The 16,723-nt window shown below is 41.2% G+C and overlaps 1 protein-coding gene across 2 annotated transcripts in view; it reads right to left on the bottom strand.

The window, feature by feature from the left end:
* The window catches only part of DAAM2 (dishevelled associated activator of morphogenesis 2), a 119,365-nt gene that overhangs the window by 3,124 nt on the left and 99,518 nt on the right, over positions 1–16,723 (bottom strand). For both annotated transcript variants that reach the window (XM_039222580.1, XM_039222581.1), the window contains 8 exons: positions 16,373–16,457; positions 14,515–14,621; positions 14,312–14,400; positions 3,852–4,020; positions 3,551–3,658; positions 2,538–2,598; positions 1,244–1,375; positions 47–217 (listed from right to left, as the gene is read on the bottom strand). In XM_039222580.1, the coding sequence (XP_039078511.1) occupies positions 47–217; positions 1,244–1,375; positions 2,538–2,598; positions 3,551–3,658; positions 3,852–4,020; positions 14,312–14,400; positions 14,515–14,621; positions 16,373–16,457 (922 nt within the window). The remainder of the gene's footprint in view (positions 1–46; positions 218–1,243; positions 1,376–2,537; positions 2,599–3,550; positions 3,659–3,851; positions 4,021–14,311; positions 14,401–14,514; positions 14,622–16,372; positions 16,458–16,723) is intronic.

Raw genomic sequence — 16,723 nt, 5'->3', positions numbered from 1 at the left:
GTGCCTCCCTCCCCCATCAGCGCCCCACTCAGCCCAGCCCTCTCACCATGGCTTCCATGCGTGCCCGCCGTTCCTCCTCCTCCTTCCTCCTCCGCATGGCTTCCAGGTCCTGCCGGGCCTCCGAGAAGGCCTGCAGGAAGGTGTCAAAGATTCCAAAGAATTCGTCTGGCTGCATCTTGCTGTCCTGCTCCCCAAAGTGCATCAGAGCCTTGGAGAACTGTCAGGAAGAGAAGGGGTGGTGAGAGTCTCTCCCAGGCATGGTGGGCTCAGCCTGTGTGGTGAGCTGAGTTCCCCTCCAGAGCAGAGCCCGGCCCAAGGCTGGGGGCCTCTGACAGAGAGGGAAGACACCCTCTATCATCAGGACAGGGACAAGGCTGAAGGAAAAGCCTGAGTCTGACATCATGGGGTGGTAGGGGACCCAGGCTGGCTGACAGTGCCTGCCCAGAGCCATCACTGGGTCTCGTATGGTGTGGGTATGAGATCAGGAGCTTCAGACCTTGGGAAGTACCTCCTAAGGTCACAAATTGCCTGGTCAGAACTCAAAAGGACCTCAGAGATCATATAGTTAGTGAGCTAATTTAACCCTTCTGTGTCCTGGTTTCCTCATCTGCAAAATGGGGACAATAGACCTTCATAATGTTTTGAGGGGGAGGCGAGTTAATAGGTATAAAGTGATAGCTGTAATTATGTGTGTCAGGCACTGATTCTGAGATTTATTGACAGCTACCATCTCTAATTCAAACCAGAGTATGCTCCATGGGCCAGCATGGACTTCTCAGGCCCACCCCAGGCCTCCTGAACGAGGACCCCTCATAGTCCATGTGGGTCCATGTGGATGTTAGTGTGAGAAGCCAGGAAGAGGCATAGCAACTGTGACCAAAGCTGAACTCTGCAGTCAGGATTCTATCCCAGCTCTGTGCATTTCCACTGGGAAACCTTGGAAAAGTTTCTTAACCTCTCTGGGTGTCAGTGTACATGCTTGTCCAATGGGCTAATAACCTTTCAACAAGCCCATACCGTAGGTCATGAGACAGATCATGTAAAATAAGATGGTACCCACACCTGCTGAATGGATTATGATCTTTGCAACAAAGTTGCTATTGCTTTTCTTATAGGAGTGAGGAAATTATTTTTCCTGAGAGCTTTTGACTCTGGGTTTGTCCCTTCTGCGCCATGGGTGGTAAGAATGGGTAAAAAGCAGGGGTGCAGTGGGAATCAGACTAGGGACTTGGAACACACTTACCTTGTCCCTGGCCTCATTGAGCTGGTCTTCCAGCTCTGAGAAACTAAAGCTGGAGACGGTGATGAAGTCACTCATGACTGGGACAAACTTGTCATTTGGTTCCCGTGCCTGGCGCTTCTGATATTCCAGCTCCTGAAGAGGGAAAGCGAAGTGATGATTTGATGGGTGCCAGCATAAAAGTCAGGAATTCTGGGGGTCATCACATCTCCCACCCTTCTTGCCAATCATGTGACCATTGGTCCTGCCTTTGAAAGAGGGAACAACCCTAGTCTCACAATTCTAAGGGTGGCAAAGACTGAGAGTTCTCTCTCATGCACCACTGCCATCTTTCTTTCTCTACATCCTTGCTACCCAGTGTAGTCTGGGACTAGTAGCACTGTCACCTATAAAGTTTGAATAAATACAGCATCTCAGCCTCTATCCCAGACCTATGGAATCAGAATCTGCAATTTAACAAGACCCTCAGGTGATGCATGTACAGATTCAAGTATGAGATGCATTTCTAAATCTCCTAGCTGATGTGGATGCTGCTGGATACGGGCCATGCTTTGAGTAGCACTATCAAGGGCTATGAATTGGAAATCGCCCCTGCCCCCACCATAGGGACAATGAAAAGTTCTGTCTCATACTCATTCTCTAAGCTCATTCTCCTCTTACCTGCCTACTTCTCCTGTCCCCAGTAAAGATAGAAAGCGTCTCCTGTTCCCAAATGTGGAAGACATAGGATTGGGGACATTGCCATATGGGGCCAGCCTAGCCTAGGGCCAGAGAAGGTATCATCTGAGAAGCCATCAGAGCCTGAATGGTGATGACTGGACACCTGGGTCTCCAGCAAAGAATGCAGCCCCTAGGTTCTCTACTGGCCAAGGGAGAAGAAATGTAAGGCAGGAACTTCTGGGGACAGCTGTGCCCAGTGTCACACTATGTGCTACTGCCCCTAATTGGCTTCCAAGGGATGTATGTACTCTTTTGCATCCACTTGAATCTGACTTAAGCATGTGGCCAATTTATGGTTCACTAGACATGCCAGGCATGACATGGCTAGTCTCAGATGTCCCCTATTTGAGAGTCTAAATTTAAGTCCTCCAGTCCTCCTTTCCGGAGGGCTAGCTCTGTTGCTGCCCATTACTTGATCAAATGATGGACCCCCAGGCAGTAGGCCCCAAGATGGTAGACTCTGTTTGATGCATTTTTGTGTCCCAAAGTTCCTGCCTGTTAACTGGCACAGGGTACAGCCTCCAGTCACAGGCAACAGGTGTCCTCAAACCCAGGCAGGCATAGATGATGTACTCACCACCTCGACTGCTCTGAGGCCCCTCCTGAGGTTGCCCACCTCCTTCTCCAGCTCTGCGAGGCTGTGGGGGAACACAGGAAAGAAGAGCTGAAGGTGTTTCAGAGAGAGAGCACTGCAAAGTATGATGGCCTTGGAGTCAGTAGACCCATGCTCCAGGCCCTGCTTTGGCCACTAACATGTGGCCCTGACAAATCATCTCCCCTCTGTGCTCCGTATGTGCTTCTAGAAAATAACAGTGGTCAAAACTTATGTTCTAAAGATCCTTTCAGATCAGAAATGTTATGCTGAATATTAGAAGGTTTCCAACACATGGCCTCTGGCTTGAATTATTTTTAATACCAACAGCTAATATTTATAAGCTCTTAACATGGTATCTTGCATGCAGTAAGCATTTGATGCATATTAGCCATTTTTCACTGCATTTCTGCTTCTGTTGGAGATGCTTCTATCAGCCTATGGCTGTTCAGGTCTGACTTCTTATCTATAGCAGATAATATTGGTGCCACATTCATATCTCCTTGAACCATCCATTGTGGTGTACAATCCTGACTTCCAATGATGTGAGCACTTTCTCTGGGGCCAGAGCTCCCTCTGCCTGTACCTATGGCCAGAGTTATGACCTGCCCAGAGACCCTCAGCCAGTGACTGACAGGAGATGGGGTAGGATATCCTAGCTTCCTCACCATTTGGGTGGGATAACTAGAACAATTAGTCTATCTTGTCTTCCAGACTTCTCTGGAGGGATTAAGCTCCAATTGCCCCAGGGGTAACTGGCTTAATAATACTTCCATTATTGGTAGTCTTTCCATCCCTGGCTCACTTCTGCACTGTGTTTCCTAGGAGTACCTCTGAAATAAGGTTTTGAGAGCAAGTAGCCGGTCTTCATTTGGTTCTCTTAAAACCAGACCCTGAGACACTGCTCATTCCTAGTCAGCCAGAATAGCAATGAAAGGAAATTTAGATTAAGAGTGTTGTGATCACAGGGAGAAAGAAGTCTTGGAAGGGCCCCTTACTTGACTTTGGCGGCTTCTGGAAGATGCTGTAGCTCTGAGGGCATGTTCAGGATGTCAGGGAAGTGCTTCTCCAGGATCATGATCAGGTAATGGAGCAGAGAGATGTTTCTGTGGATGAAAGATCAGGGGTAAAGGAATGAGGGCCAGGAGGAAACTAGAGCGGGGGGGGGGGGGGGGGGGGGGGGGGGGGTGGGAAGTCATGGAGAAAAGGCAAGGAATTTGGGTTGGAAATGGGAGGAGGAGGTGGAGAAAGGCCAGGGTGGGTGAGATGGAAGATAAGGAAGCAGATACAAAGTCCCACCTGTCAATGCTGGACTTGGTGTCTGCAATCTTGTTGAGGCTGGCCACCCGGAACCCATAGGCACCCCCACGCTGCCCTTTGTTCATGAAGTTGCCAATGGCCAAGACGACCTCTAGCATCCGCATTAGACGCTTGCTGCGGATCAGCTCCCGGGATGCTAGCAGGATGGCTGGGAGAGGGGGGACAGGTCAGACCCCTGCAGAAGCTGGGCAGTCCCCTTGAGCCCCAGGATGACGCTACTACAAGTCCAGTCTTCAACTTTCAGAGAGGCAGAGACTATGAATCACACCTCAACAGATTGATCTACTCCACACCTGCCCACTTCCAGGGGAAGCAGGTAAACTTGCCAAAAGCGACTTCAATAAATAACCCATTCTCAAAATGTGCTAACTCTTAAATATATAAGAATATCTTTTCTTGTATATGGTTAAAGATTATTAATATATTCTTTCTATGGATATACACAATAATATAATATTTTTACTTTTTTAAACTTAGTGATTAAACTTCTAAATTTCAGCATTTTACATATTATGGGACTGTTTCTACCTCTTTTGAAATGCTGGGTGGGGGGTTGTGGGGGGAAAAAAACCCTGTCAGTTAAATTATAACGTGTCACCAATAATAATATTCCCATATTTTTGTTCTATATGCTTTGTAGCTAGTGGCATCTTTGATTTAATAGCTTACTTAACATCTTGTTGAATATTGTTTGAATTTTTTCCCAACTTTTAGGCATTTTAAGTTTCTACCCAATTCCTTAAGTGATATGTTTTCTAGAAATACAAACTAAGGTTAATAGTAACCAAAACTTCAGTATTTCATTCCAGTGTGGATACTCTGGCCCATCCTCAGCTATTATGCACTTATGGCAGATGTGCAAAATTGGGATACAAATCCTACACAGAAATTTTGGCTACTAGTTATGGAATATGCTTTTTGATTATTAAGTGTGGTGACCGGACCACCAAACCATCACATGATCTTCAGCTTATGCCAAGCTGAACATTCCTTAAGATGCTGCTATGGAGATAAAATGAGAACCATCTGACTAAAAGTTTGCAGAAATCCTCAAAAGCAGTTAAAAATAAGTAATTGTAAAAAAGAAGCTGTAATGTGGAGATCCCCCAGGACCTCCCAGCTTGTACCCACTTTAGCTTCCTTCCAGGTCACTTTCTGTGTCCTGGACACCACCTGGGCCTGCTCCCACTTCAGCTGTGGCCATCCCACCAGGGAAAACCCAGCATGGAGTACCCTGGGATCCTCTCAGCCCATATCAGCCGCAGCTCCAGCCAGCCAAAGTCACGATACACAGAGCCTACACAGGGAATGACCATACGTAAAACCATTCGTTCAAGTTTAAGAGGAGTAACTGTCCTGCCTGTTCATAGAAATAAAAACTGAAAGTCAAGCAAAACAAAAACTCAGGAAAAGAACAAAGTGAAATGGATATAAGCAATATGCCTGATGAAGAGTTTAAGGTAATGGTCATAAAGATGCGCACTGGACTGGAATGAAGAGTGGAAGTATTCAGTAAGAACTTCAACAAAGAGAAAATATGAAAAAAAATCAGAGCTGAAGAATATAACAAATGAAAAATATGTACACTAGAGGGGATAAACAGATTAGCAGATGAAGAAGAGCAGAACAGGGGCGCCTGGGTGGCTTAGTCGGTTAAGCGTCCGACTTTCGCTTAGGTCATGATCCCGCGGTTCGTGGGTTCAAGCCCCACGTCGGGCTCTGTGCTGACTGCCAGCTCAGAGCCTGGAGCCCGTTTCAGTCTGTGACTCCCTCTCTCTCTGACCCTCCCCTGCTCACGCTGTCTCTCTCTCTCTCTCTCCTAGAAATAAATAAAACATTAAAAAAAATTAAAAAAAAAAAAAGAGCAGAACAGAAATCTGGTAATGGAAAACACCCAAGCTGAACAGCACAAACAAAATGGTTTTAAATGAGCACAGGTTAAGGGATCTTTTGGATAGCATAAAGTGAACAAACATTCACATTATAGGGGTCCCAGAAAAAGAAAAAAGAGGCAAAAAACCTACTTGAAGAAATAATAATTGGAAAGAAACAGACATCCAGGTTTAGGAAGCACAGAGAATTCCAAGTGAAATGAACCCAAGGAGGTCTACACCATAACATATAATAACTAAAATGTCAAAGATTAAAGATAGAGAATTTTAAAAGCAGCAAGAAAGAAGGAAAGTTACACACATGGGAACGCCCCCATAAGACTGTCAGCTAATTTTTCAGCAGCAACTTTGCAGGCCAGAAGATAATGGCAGGATATATTCAAAGTGCTGAAAGGAAAAAATCTACAACCAAGAATATTTTATCCAGCAAGGCCGTCTTTCAGGATTGTGGGAGAGATAGGAGTTTCCCAGGCAAACAAAAGTTAAGACTTTGTCACCACTAAACCATTCTTACAAGAAATGTTAAAGGGACTACTTTAAGTAGAAAAGAAAGGCTTTAATTAGAAGTAAAATTAATAATTAGAAGTAAAATTAATAAAAGATGTAAAAATATGACACCATATACATAAAATGTGGAAGGGGGAGTAAAAAAGTATTTTTAGAATGTGTTTAAACTTAAGTGACCATTAACTTAATATAGACAGCCATATACTTAGGATGTTACATATGAACCTTATAGTAACTATAAACCCAAAACCTTTAATCAATAACAAAAAATAAAGCCAAGCATAACAGTAAAAAAAAAAAAAAAAAAGTCACCAATCACAAGGAAAGAGAGCAAGAGAAGAAAGGAACAGAGAAAAACTACAAAAACAATCAGAAAACAATGAATTAAAATGGCAATAAGCACATACCTATCAATAATTACTTTAAGTGCTAATGGTCTAAATGCTCCAATCAAAAGACACAGAGTGGCATGATGGATTAAAAAAAAAAAAAAGACTCCTCTATATACTACCTATAAGAGATTTGCTTCAGACCTTATATACTACTTATAAGAGATTTGCTTCAGATCTTAACACATTTACATACTAAAAGTGAAAAGATTAAAAAAAAGATTGTCCATGCAAATAAGAAAAAAACCCAGGGTAGCAATACTTAGACAAAATGACTTTAAAACAAAGACTAGAGACCAGGGCATTACATAATGATAAAGAGATCAATCCAAGAAGATGATATAACAATTATAAATATCTACGTACCAAACATTAGAGCACCCAAGTATACAAAGCAAATATCAAAACACATAAGGGGAGAAAATGACAGGAATACAATAATAGCAAGGGACTTTAACATCCCACTTATATCAATGGATAGGTAACCGAGGCAGAAAATCAGAAAGGAAATAGACAGGGGCGCCTGGGTGGCTTAGTCGGTTAAGCGTCCGACTTTCACTTGGGTCATGATCTCGCAGTTCGTGGGTTCGAGCCCCGCGTCGGGCTCTGTGCTGACTGCCAGCTCAGAGTCTGGAGCCTGTTTCAGTCTGTGACTCCCTCTATCTCTGACCCTCCCCTGCTCACGCTGTCTCTCTCTCTCTCCTAGAAATAAATGAAACATTTAAAAAAAAAAAAAAGGAAATAGACACATTGACAGATATATACAGAACATTCCATCCAAAAACAACAACAAAATACACTTTACAAGTGCAGATGGAAGATTCTCCAGGAAAGATCACGTGTTAGGCACAAAACAGTCTCAATAAATTCAAGAAGGTTGAAATAATACCATGCATCTTTTCTGAACACAGTGGTATGAAACTAGAAATCAATCACAAGAAAAAAACTTAAAAAACCATAAATCTGTGGAGGCTAACAATATGTACTAAACAGCTAGTAGATCAATAGAAAATGAGATGACATTAAAAAAAATACATGTAGACAAGTGAAAATGAAAACACAATCATCCAAAATCTTTGGGACTCAGCAAAAGCAGCCTAAGGAGGGAAATTTATAGCAATACAGGTCTACCTCAAGAAATAAACATCTCAATCTAACCTTATACCTAAAGGAACTAGGGGGGGAAAAGCCAAAGGTGAGTAGAAGGAAGGAATTAAGGGGTAGAAGTAAATGAAATTGAGCCAAAAGAAACAATGAAAAAGATCAATGAAACCAAGAGCTGGTTCTTTGAAAAGACAGACAAAAGTGATAAGCCTTTAGCCATATTCATTAGGGGGGGAAAAGAGGACAAAACTGAATCAGAAATGAAAGAGAAGCAACAATAGACACTATAGAAATACAAAGGAATATGAAACTACTATGAAAAACTATGTGCCAACAAAAATGGACAACTTAAAATAAATGGATAATATACCTAGAAACATACAATCTTCCAAAATTAAATCAGAAAAATAGAAAATACAGATCAACTACTAATAACAAAACTGAATAAATAAATAATCCAAAAACTCAACAAATAAAAGCCCAGGAGCAGATAGATTCACAGGTGAATTCTAACCATTTAAAGAAGGGTTAATACCCATTTTCAAGATATTTCAAAAAACAGACGAGGGAGAAAAGCTTCCAAATGCATTCTATGATAACAGCATTACTCTGATACCAAAGCCAAAAACACTACACAACAAAAACAACCCAATACATACAGGCCAATCTCCCTGATGAACAACAGATGCAAAATTTCTCAACAAATTATTAGCAAATTGCATTTAACAATAACATTAAAGTGGGATGAGGTGGCCGAGTGGTTAAGGGGATGGACTGCTAACAATAACATTAAAGAAATCATTCACAATCAAGTGGGATTCATTTCAGGGATGCAAGGATAGCTCAATATTTGCAAATCAACATTGACACCTCACATCAGCAAGAGAAAGGATAAAAATCAAAGGACCATTTCAATAGATGCAGAAAAAATTGACGAAATTCAACATTTGTTTTGGTTAAACTTTCAACAAAGTAGGTTTAGAGGGAACATGCCTGAATACAATAAAGATCATATATGAAAAACCCACAACTGTAATCATACTCAATGGTGAAAAGCAAAGTGTTTCTTTTAAGATCAGGAACAGACAAGGATGTCCACTCGCACCACTTTTATTCAACATAGTAGTTAAAGTTCTAGTCACTACAATCAGACAAGAAAGAAGAGGTATACAAATAAGTTAAACTGTCACTACTTGCAGATGACATGACAACACAGAGAAACCCTAAAGATTCCAATAAAATTCTATTAGAGTAAATGAATTCAGTAAAGTAGCAGGATACAAAATTAACACACAGAGGTTGGTTGCTTTTCTATATGCTAATAATGAAGCACTAATAATAAAGCAACCATTTATAACTGTACCAAAGAAATATCCAGGAACACACTTATTAAACTCTGAGAACTATAAAACACTGATGAAAGAAATTGAAAATAAAATCAATGGGAAGATATTCCACACTCAAGGATTGGAAGGATATTAAAATCTCCATTCTACCCAAAGTAATATACAGATTCAGTGCAATCCCTGTGAAAATACCAACAGCATTTTTCACAGAACGAGAACAAATAACACTAAAATTTGTATGGAACCACAAAAGACCTCAAATAGCCAAAACAATCTTGAGAAAGAAGAACACAGATGAAAGTATCAGAACCCCAGATTTCAAGATACACTATAAAACTGTAGTAATCAAAACAGTAATGGTACTGACACATAGATTAATAGAATAGTGTAGAGAGCCCAGAAATAAACCCACAATTATATGGTCAATTAATCAATGACAAAGGAGGCAGGAATTTACAATGGGGACAAGAAAGGTCCTTCAATAAATGGTTCTGAAGATGCTGAATGACTTTCTTACACCATACACAAAAATAAACTCAAAATGGATTAAAGACCTAAATATGAGACCTGAAACCATAAAACTCCTAGAAGAAAATGTGGGCAGTAATCTCTCTGACATTGAGCAACATTTTTCTAGATATGTCTCCTTGGGCTAGGGGAACAAAAGCAAAAATAGACTACTGGGACAACACCAAAAGGAAAAGCTTTTGCACAGCAAAAGAAATCAATAAAACAACAGGGCAACCTACTGAATGGGAGAAGATGTTTGCAAAGACAGATCTGATAAGGGGTTAATATCCAAAATATATAAAGAACTTATATAACTCAACACCAATAAAGCCTAAACAATCCAATTTAAAAATGGGCAGAGGAGCTGACTAGACATTTTTCCAAAGAAGACACAGATAGCCAACAGACACATGAAAAGATGCTCAACATCACTGATCATCAGGGAAATGCAAATCAAAACCACAGTGAGGGATAACCTTACACCTGTCAGAGTGGCTAGATCAAAAACACAAGAGATAGCAAGTGTTGTTGAGGAACTGGAAAAAAGAGCTCTTGTGCACTGTTGGTAGGAATAGAAATTGGTGTATCCACTGTGGAAAACAGTATGGAGGTCCTTCAAAAACTAAAAATAGAAACACTACATGATCCAATAATTCCACTGCTGTGTATTTACCCAAAGAAAATGAAAACACAAATTCAAAAAGATATCTGCATCCCTATGTTTACTGCAGCATGATTTACAATAGCCAAGATATGGAAACAACCTAAGTTTCCACTGATGGATGAATGGATAAAGAAGATAGGGTTGTGCAAAAGCTTTTTATTTTGGTGTAGTCAAGGTTGAATTTTGCTTTTATTCCCCTTGCCAAAGGAGACCTATGTAGAAAAATGTTGCTAAGACTGATGTCAAAGACATTACTGCCTAGCTTTTCTTCTAGAACTTTTATGGTGTCAAGTTTAACATTTAAGTCTTTAATACATTTTATTTTTTTGTATGGTGTAAGAAAGTGGTTAAGTTTCATTCTTTTGTATATAGCTGTCCATTTTTCCCAGTACCATTTGATGAAGAGATTATCTTTCCCCCATTGTTGCCCTCCTAGTGCAGATTAATTGACCATGTAAGCGTAGGTTTATTTCTGGGCTCTCTATTCTGTTCCATTGATATATATGTCTGTTCATCTGCTGTACCATGCAACAAAGGAAAAAAGAACAAAAAACCCTCTTAAATATAAAGAACAAACAGGAGTGGGGGGAATGGTGAAATAGGTGAAGGGATTAAGAGTACATTATAATGAGCACTGAATAATGTATAGAATTACTGAGTTCCTATATTGTACACCTAAAACTTAATATAATACTGTATGTTAATTTTACTGCAATTTAAAAAATAAAAATATATACAATTGTGAATCTTAAGTATATACACTTGTACACCTTAAACATATACAATTTTTGTTAATCATACCTCAATAAAGCTGGAGGACAATTCTCAAAACACCAACCAAAAAAGAAGATACACACAATGGAATATTACTCAACCATAGAGAAAAAGAATGAGATCTTAGAATTTGTGACAGTAAGAATGGACCTGGAGCTATTACATATTTTACTTATGTACAGAATCTAAAAAATAAAACAAAAACTAGACACAGACCCATAAATACAGAGAACAAACTGATCACTGCCAGAAGGGAGAAGGGTAAGGGGTTAGGCAAAGTGGGTGAAGCGAAGTGGTAGACATGAGCTTCCTGTAATGGCATAAGTCATGAAGATAAAATGTACAGCATAGGGAATATCGCCAATGGAATTATAATGGCACTGCACAGCTACACTTCTGCTAAGCATAGCATAACATACAAACTTGTCCAATTTCTATATTGTACATATGAAACTAATGTAACATTGTGTGTTAACTATACTTTTGTGTACACATAATGAAATTAGCAACAAAAGTATAACTTTAAATTGAAAAAAAACCCAAGCTATTAAAGTGAATAATAAGGTTTGTCGGTAGCTTCTACCTTTGAACATGTTCATATTTTATGACCTAATAGCAGTATTACTCTTGATGGGTATTAGAGTGGGTTCTAGTTGTTTTTTTAATTCTTAACAAATAGATTTTTAATTCTTGACAAATAGATTTTTAATTCTTAACAAATAGGTTAAATAAATTATGGTGTTCATAACAGTGGAATAAAATGCAGCACTGAAAATGAATAACTCACTGCTACATGTAATAATAGGGTAACTTACAACCATAATGCTGAGCAAAAGACACCAGCATAAAATTATTATATTATACCATCCATATAAAGTTCAAGAAAGACAAAGCCTTTAGAGAAGACAGAATAACAACTGCAGGGGGTACTGTCTGAGAGGGCAGCATGAGGAAGGGCTGTTTGGGGCGGGCAACATTCCATTTCTCAACATGGATGTTGACTTCACAGGTGAGTTCACTTTATGATAATGCATCAAGTTGGACTCAGGATTTGTGTACTTTTCTGTATCCATATTTGAATGAAAAGTTTACTTTAGAAAACTAATAAAAGTTTTTGGCAATTTATATTGGTTGGGATAGTTTTTCTAGGGTTGATATGCTATTTGGGAAATTTGCAAAGGAATTCTAAAAATGCTAAAATGTTGGCAAAACAAATTGACAAGAGTTCAAAGAAAATCAGCATAAATGAGGAAAGTCCCATTGCAATGCAGACATTTTAGATATATTCATAAGAATAATATATTTGTGAATATATTCATAAGAATGTTTACATTTGAAACCATATCCATCTTGACTATATTCAGTAAATGTATTCACAATAAGAAGTGGTAAATTTGGTATATTCAGCAGCGAACATATTCACAAAAATATATTCAAGAAAATATGTTTCATGAATATATTCATAGAAGAATTGGTAAATCTATCAAGTTTGGTGAATTGGCTTTTGGCAAATTGACCCAGAGGCCCCGTTGGGAAGTGGTGGGTAGGGTGTCAATAGCTCATCACCAGCTGGGATTGGCCAAATCTTAGTTTTTCCAGGAATAATTCCTAGAACTGCAAGGAAAAATATGAATCCCACCTCCCGCACAATCCTTTTGTCTCCACTCCTAGTGAACCCCCTGACCTGATTTTGTAAGCTACAACTTCAGCCACCTCTTCTCAACTTTCAGGGAAGACTTCCAGACCATTCTAGAATAGCAGCCATTGCTATAGCTGAGCAATTATTACATTGGCCAGCAGGTTTTGCCATCCAAAATATGTCTTACTCTGCTTAGCTGGATATTAAAGGGAGACTCTCCTGAGCATTCAGTGACTAACTCTTAAGAGTGGGCTCTGAGATTATCTGAGATGAACCCTACCCAATGGCTAAGTTACTCTGGTTCCAAACAGCAATTGCTCACATTTGCTCCACTGACCCAAGACACACAAAGCGTTGAGCACATGTCTTGGACTGATTTCCTTATCTGTGCCTCATGCCCCAAAGGCAGTCTGCAGCAGGACAAAGAAGGCAGTCTTTTTGAAGGTAAGGAGTTGCTCATCATCAGGGCAGAGGGACTGCCAGACCTTAGACCTACCGAATCACTAGTGATCTCAATCCTCCTCCCTCAAAATGATCATTTATGATGACAACCAGCCTGCAGTTCCCTTGTGTGAATGCACACGTGTGTGTATGGTGGGGGGCAGACTGCAGAAGGTGTATGCCTCTAGCTCTGTCACACCCACCTACCCCCACCCCCAAACATCCCTGAAGCAGCTCCAGGAAAGGTCATTCTCTGGACTCCGCAATCCCAGGGAATGCTTGCCAGCCCTGGCATCCAGCAGAGGGGGCCCCTGCTCTGCTCTGCCCCAGCCGTTCCCCTCAGCATCCTGGACTCAGGCTCTCCTATTCTTATTCTCCTCTGCTGCCCTGTCCTCCCCTGGTGAGTCTTCATGGACCATCTTGCCTTTTTCCCCCAACTCCCTGCCCTCTCATCCTCTGCCACCATCTGGGAAGTACTACCCAACTAGAGTGAGAGATGAATTCTGAAGAACATCTGTGTTCCAATCCTGTCTCCACCACTCACTGGTAACACAGCCTCAGGCAGCATGTCCCCATTTTAGACATGAGAGAATGGATGCACCCGTAGCAATGTTGTGAGGACCAATGAAGCCATCCACATGGAATGTTTCATGCAGTGCTTGCTACATGGTTCTCATTGAATTACAAAGTGCCCATCTGGAAAAGGCCTGTGTAGGGGGGATTCCCTAACCCAGAAAACCAGATGCCTCCAGGGGCTACCCTACCAATTTCCTACCTTTCTGAACAGGTCACACTTAAAACAATGTGCCAGAGGTCTTCTATCAACTTAGTAGCTCTAGAGGAGGGTAAAATTTGATGAGCTCAACACATGCCAAGCCCAGTCCTAGGTGCTTGCTATCATCATCTGTTCAGCATTTTGGGCCCAGCTGGGGCAGATGACAACGGATCCCTCACCTTGGAGAGTTTACAGGCTGAGGCATAGGAAATGTGTCACATGTCTGGCACATGTGCTAATATAAACAAGTACATATATTTACAATAGCCATAGTTTTAAATTTTGTCCGTGGCTTTTTTTTTTTTTTTTTGGTGGGGAAAAGGGGCAGATTGAGAATGAGAAGTTTGGCCCTCCCAGATGCCTCTCCACTCTAAGCCTCACCACACCCTCAAACTTACCTTCCACTTTGGGCTTGGCCTCAGCCAGACGCTCCTGGAACTTCTTTTTGAAGAATAGGGCCTGTAGGCGCTGCTGGTAGTGGTCAATCCTGTGGATGGGGTGAGCTACATTGTGAAGCAGCCCCCTTCAGCTCCAGGAGCTAGATCCAGACCCTCTTTTGCCTGTGCACCCCTAGCCCCTTCTCAACACTCACTGCCCTGACCTGCTCATTTCATAGAGGAAGCGGTCAGCCCGGGCCATCCGCTCAATCTCATGCTTGTGCTCCTCAAGGAGGTCAATGTCGCTCTTCTCTGGGATGAACTTGAGGAGCTGCAAAGAACAGATGGAGGTTACACAGGAAACTGCTGAGAAGCTGATATGAGGGTACAATGCATGGATGCCCATACACTGCCCAGGCTCAAGGAGGGGAGGGGTCCTTAAAAGAGAGATGCATCCTCATGTGGTGGGTTTATGCTTCATCTGCCCAAAGGGGACCACAGGACACCCAGCTCTAGACTTTTCTTTTTTCACTTTTTAAAACTGAGATGTAATTTATATATAATAAAGTACATTGTCCTTAAGTGCATAGCTCAATGATTTTTTTCTTTTAAACCCAAGTTTATTGAGGTATAATTTACATAAAATGCCTCTATCTTAAATGTGCCACTCAATGAATTTTGACAAAGCCACCCACTGAACTCCCATGCAGGTTAAGATACAGAAGATTTCCATCCCCCAGAAAGTTCTCTTGTAACAGTTCAATAAGCCACACCTCCACCTTATAGCCTCTCAACTGAATTCTATCACCTTAGATTACATTTGTCTATTCTTGAACTTCATATAAATGGACTCATGCTGTGTGTTTTCTTTGGTGCCTGGCTTCTTTCGCACAACACGATGTCTGAGACTCATTCATGCTATAAGTATTGGTAGTTTGTTTTTTATATGGGCTGAACAGTATTCTATTGTAGGAATATACCACTGTATATTATATGTAGTAATTATATACAGGAATTATATATATTAATTATATATATAATACATAATACAATATATATAATAATTGTATGTAATATATACTATAATATATATAGTAATTATATATAGGAATATACCACAGTATATTATATGTAGTAATTATGTAAAGAAATTATAAATGTAATTTCTCATTGATGGACAGATTGTAGACACTTTGGGGGTTTCATGAATGAAACTGTTGTAAGAATTCTCCCGGCTATCTCTTACAGTCAATGTTTGCACTCAGTTCTCTACATCTAGCCATGGAATTGCTGGGCAGTAGGATAGATTTACAGCCTTTCCATGGACTGCCAAATTGTTCCCCAAATTTTTGTACCCAAGGATAATTCCAAAAGTTGCTTCGCACCCTTGCCAACATTTGGCATTGTCAGTCTTTTTGATTTTAGCTATTCCAGTGGGGGCATGTGGTGCTGCCTTGCTACGGCTTACTGTATTTCTCGGATGCCTACAAGTGTTGAGCCACTTGGAAATTCTCTTTCACTGAAGGACCTGTTCAAGTCTTCTGCTCATTTTCAAGTGGAGCTGCTTGTCACTTTCTCACTGATCTGGTAGAGTTCTTTATTCTGAATATGATATTTTTACTAGTTGCACATAAAGCAAATGTCTTCTAAGGTCTGGGTATCTTTTCCTCCTAGCAATGGTGCCTTTTGATGAACAGAATTCTTCATTCTAAAGAGATCCAACCGATGGTGGTTTTGTTTGGTGCTTTCTAGGTTTCTTTTGAAGGACCCAATAAATTGAGGTGGAAAAGATTTGGGGAAGACATGACTATGGGTCACTTTGACTTTGTCTTAGGCCCAGAGGGGGATCATACCTCGTATCTCCCTTCAAGGGCCTCAATCCCCTGGAAAAGATGCTGCCTTTCCTGACCCCTGCTCAGAAAGGCTGGTCCAGGGAGTGTCTATAAACCTCTCCCCCACTCCTCCATCCTCCAGCCTGATTTCCCCTTAAGCTAAAAGTCTTGGCCTCTCTGGGGGATTTCAGGTAGGGATGCAGCTGCCCCCTAGTTCCAGCTCCCATCCCCTCCCCACGAGAGGCCTCACCTGCTCCAGCATGTCCTTTGCAAGGTCTTCCTGCTCATCCATCTTCAAGATGGCCTGCCGGATCTCTTCGTTAGAAAGCTTCAGCCTGAGGGGAAACCCTGCCCCTTGAGTAGCCTGGCCCGGCCCCTCTGCTCAGGACAGACCCCAGCCCTTCTCCTCCTGCCCTCTGTCCATCATGTGAACATGGGGGTATATTACATAGTGCTCCCTCTTTAGTACCTTTGCAAAGCCTTCTATAAACTAATATGGTTCACTCTCTCAACTCAGCAATGAGATGTTTTAGTCTAAGTATAGACTTGAGTCTTGCTTGATTGTCATAACTGATAGGGACGTTTGGGAGGAAAAGGGCCA

The sequence above is a fragment of the Hyaena hyaena genome, unplaced genomic scaffold (genome assembly GCF_003009895.1).
Source record: "Hyaena hyaena isolate Hyena2069 unplaced genomic scaffold, ASM300989v1 scaffold_1161, whole genome shotgun sequence".
NCBI lineage: Eukaryota > Metazoa > Chordata > Mammalia > Carnivora > Hyaenidae > Hyaena > Hyaena hyaena.
This window is presented reverse-complemented; position numbering and strand designations above follow the sequence as displayed.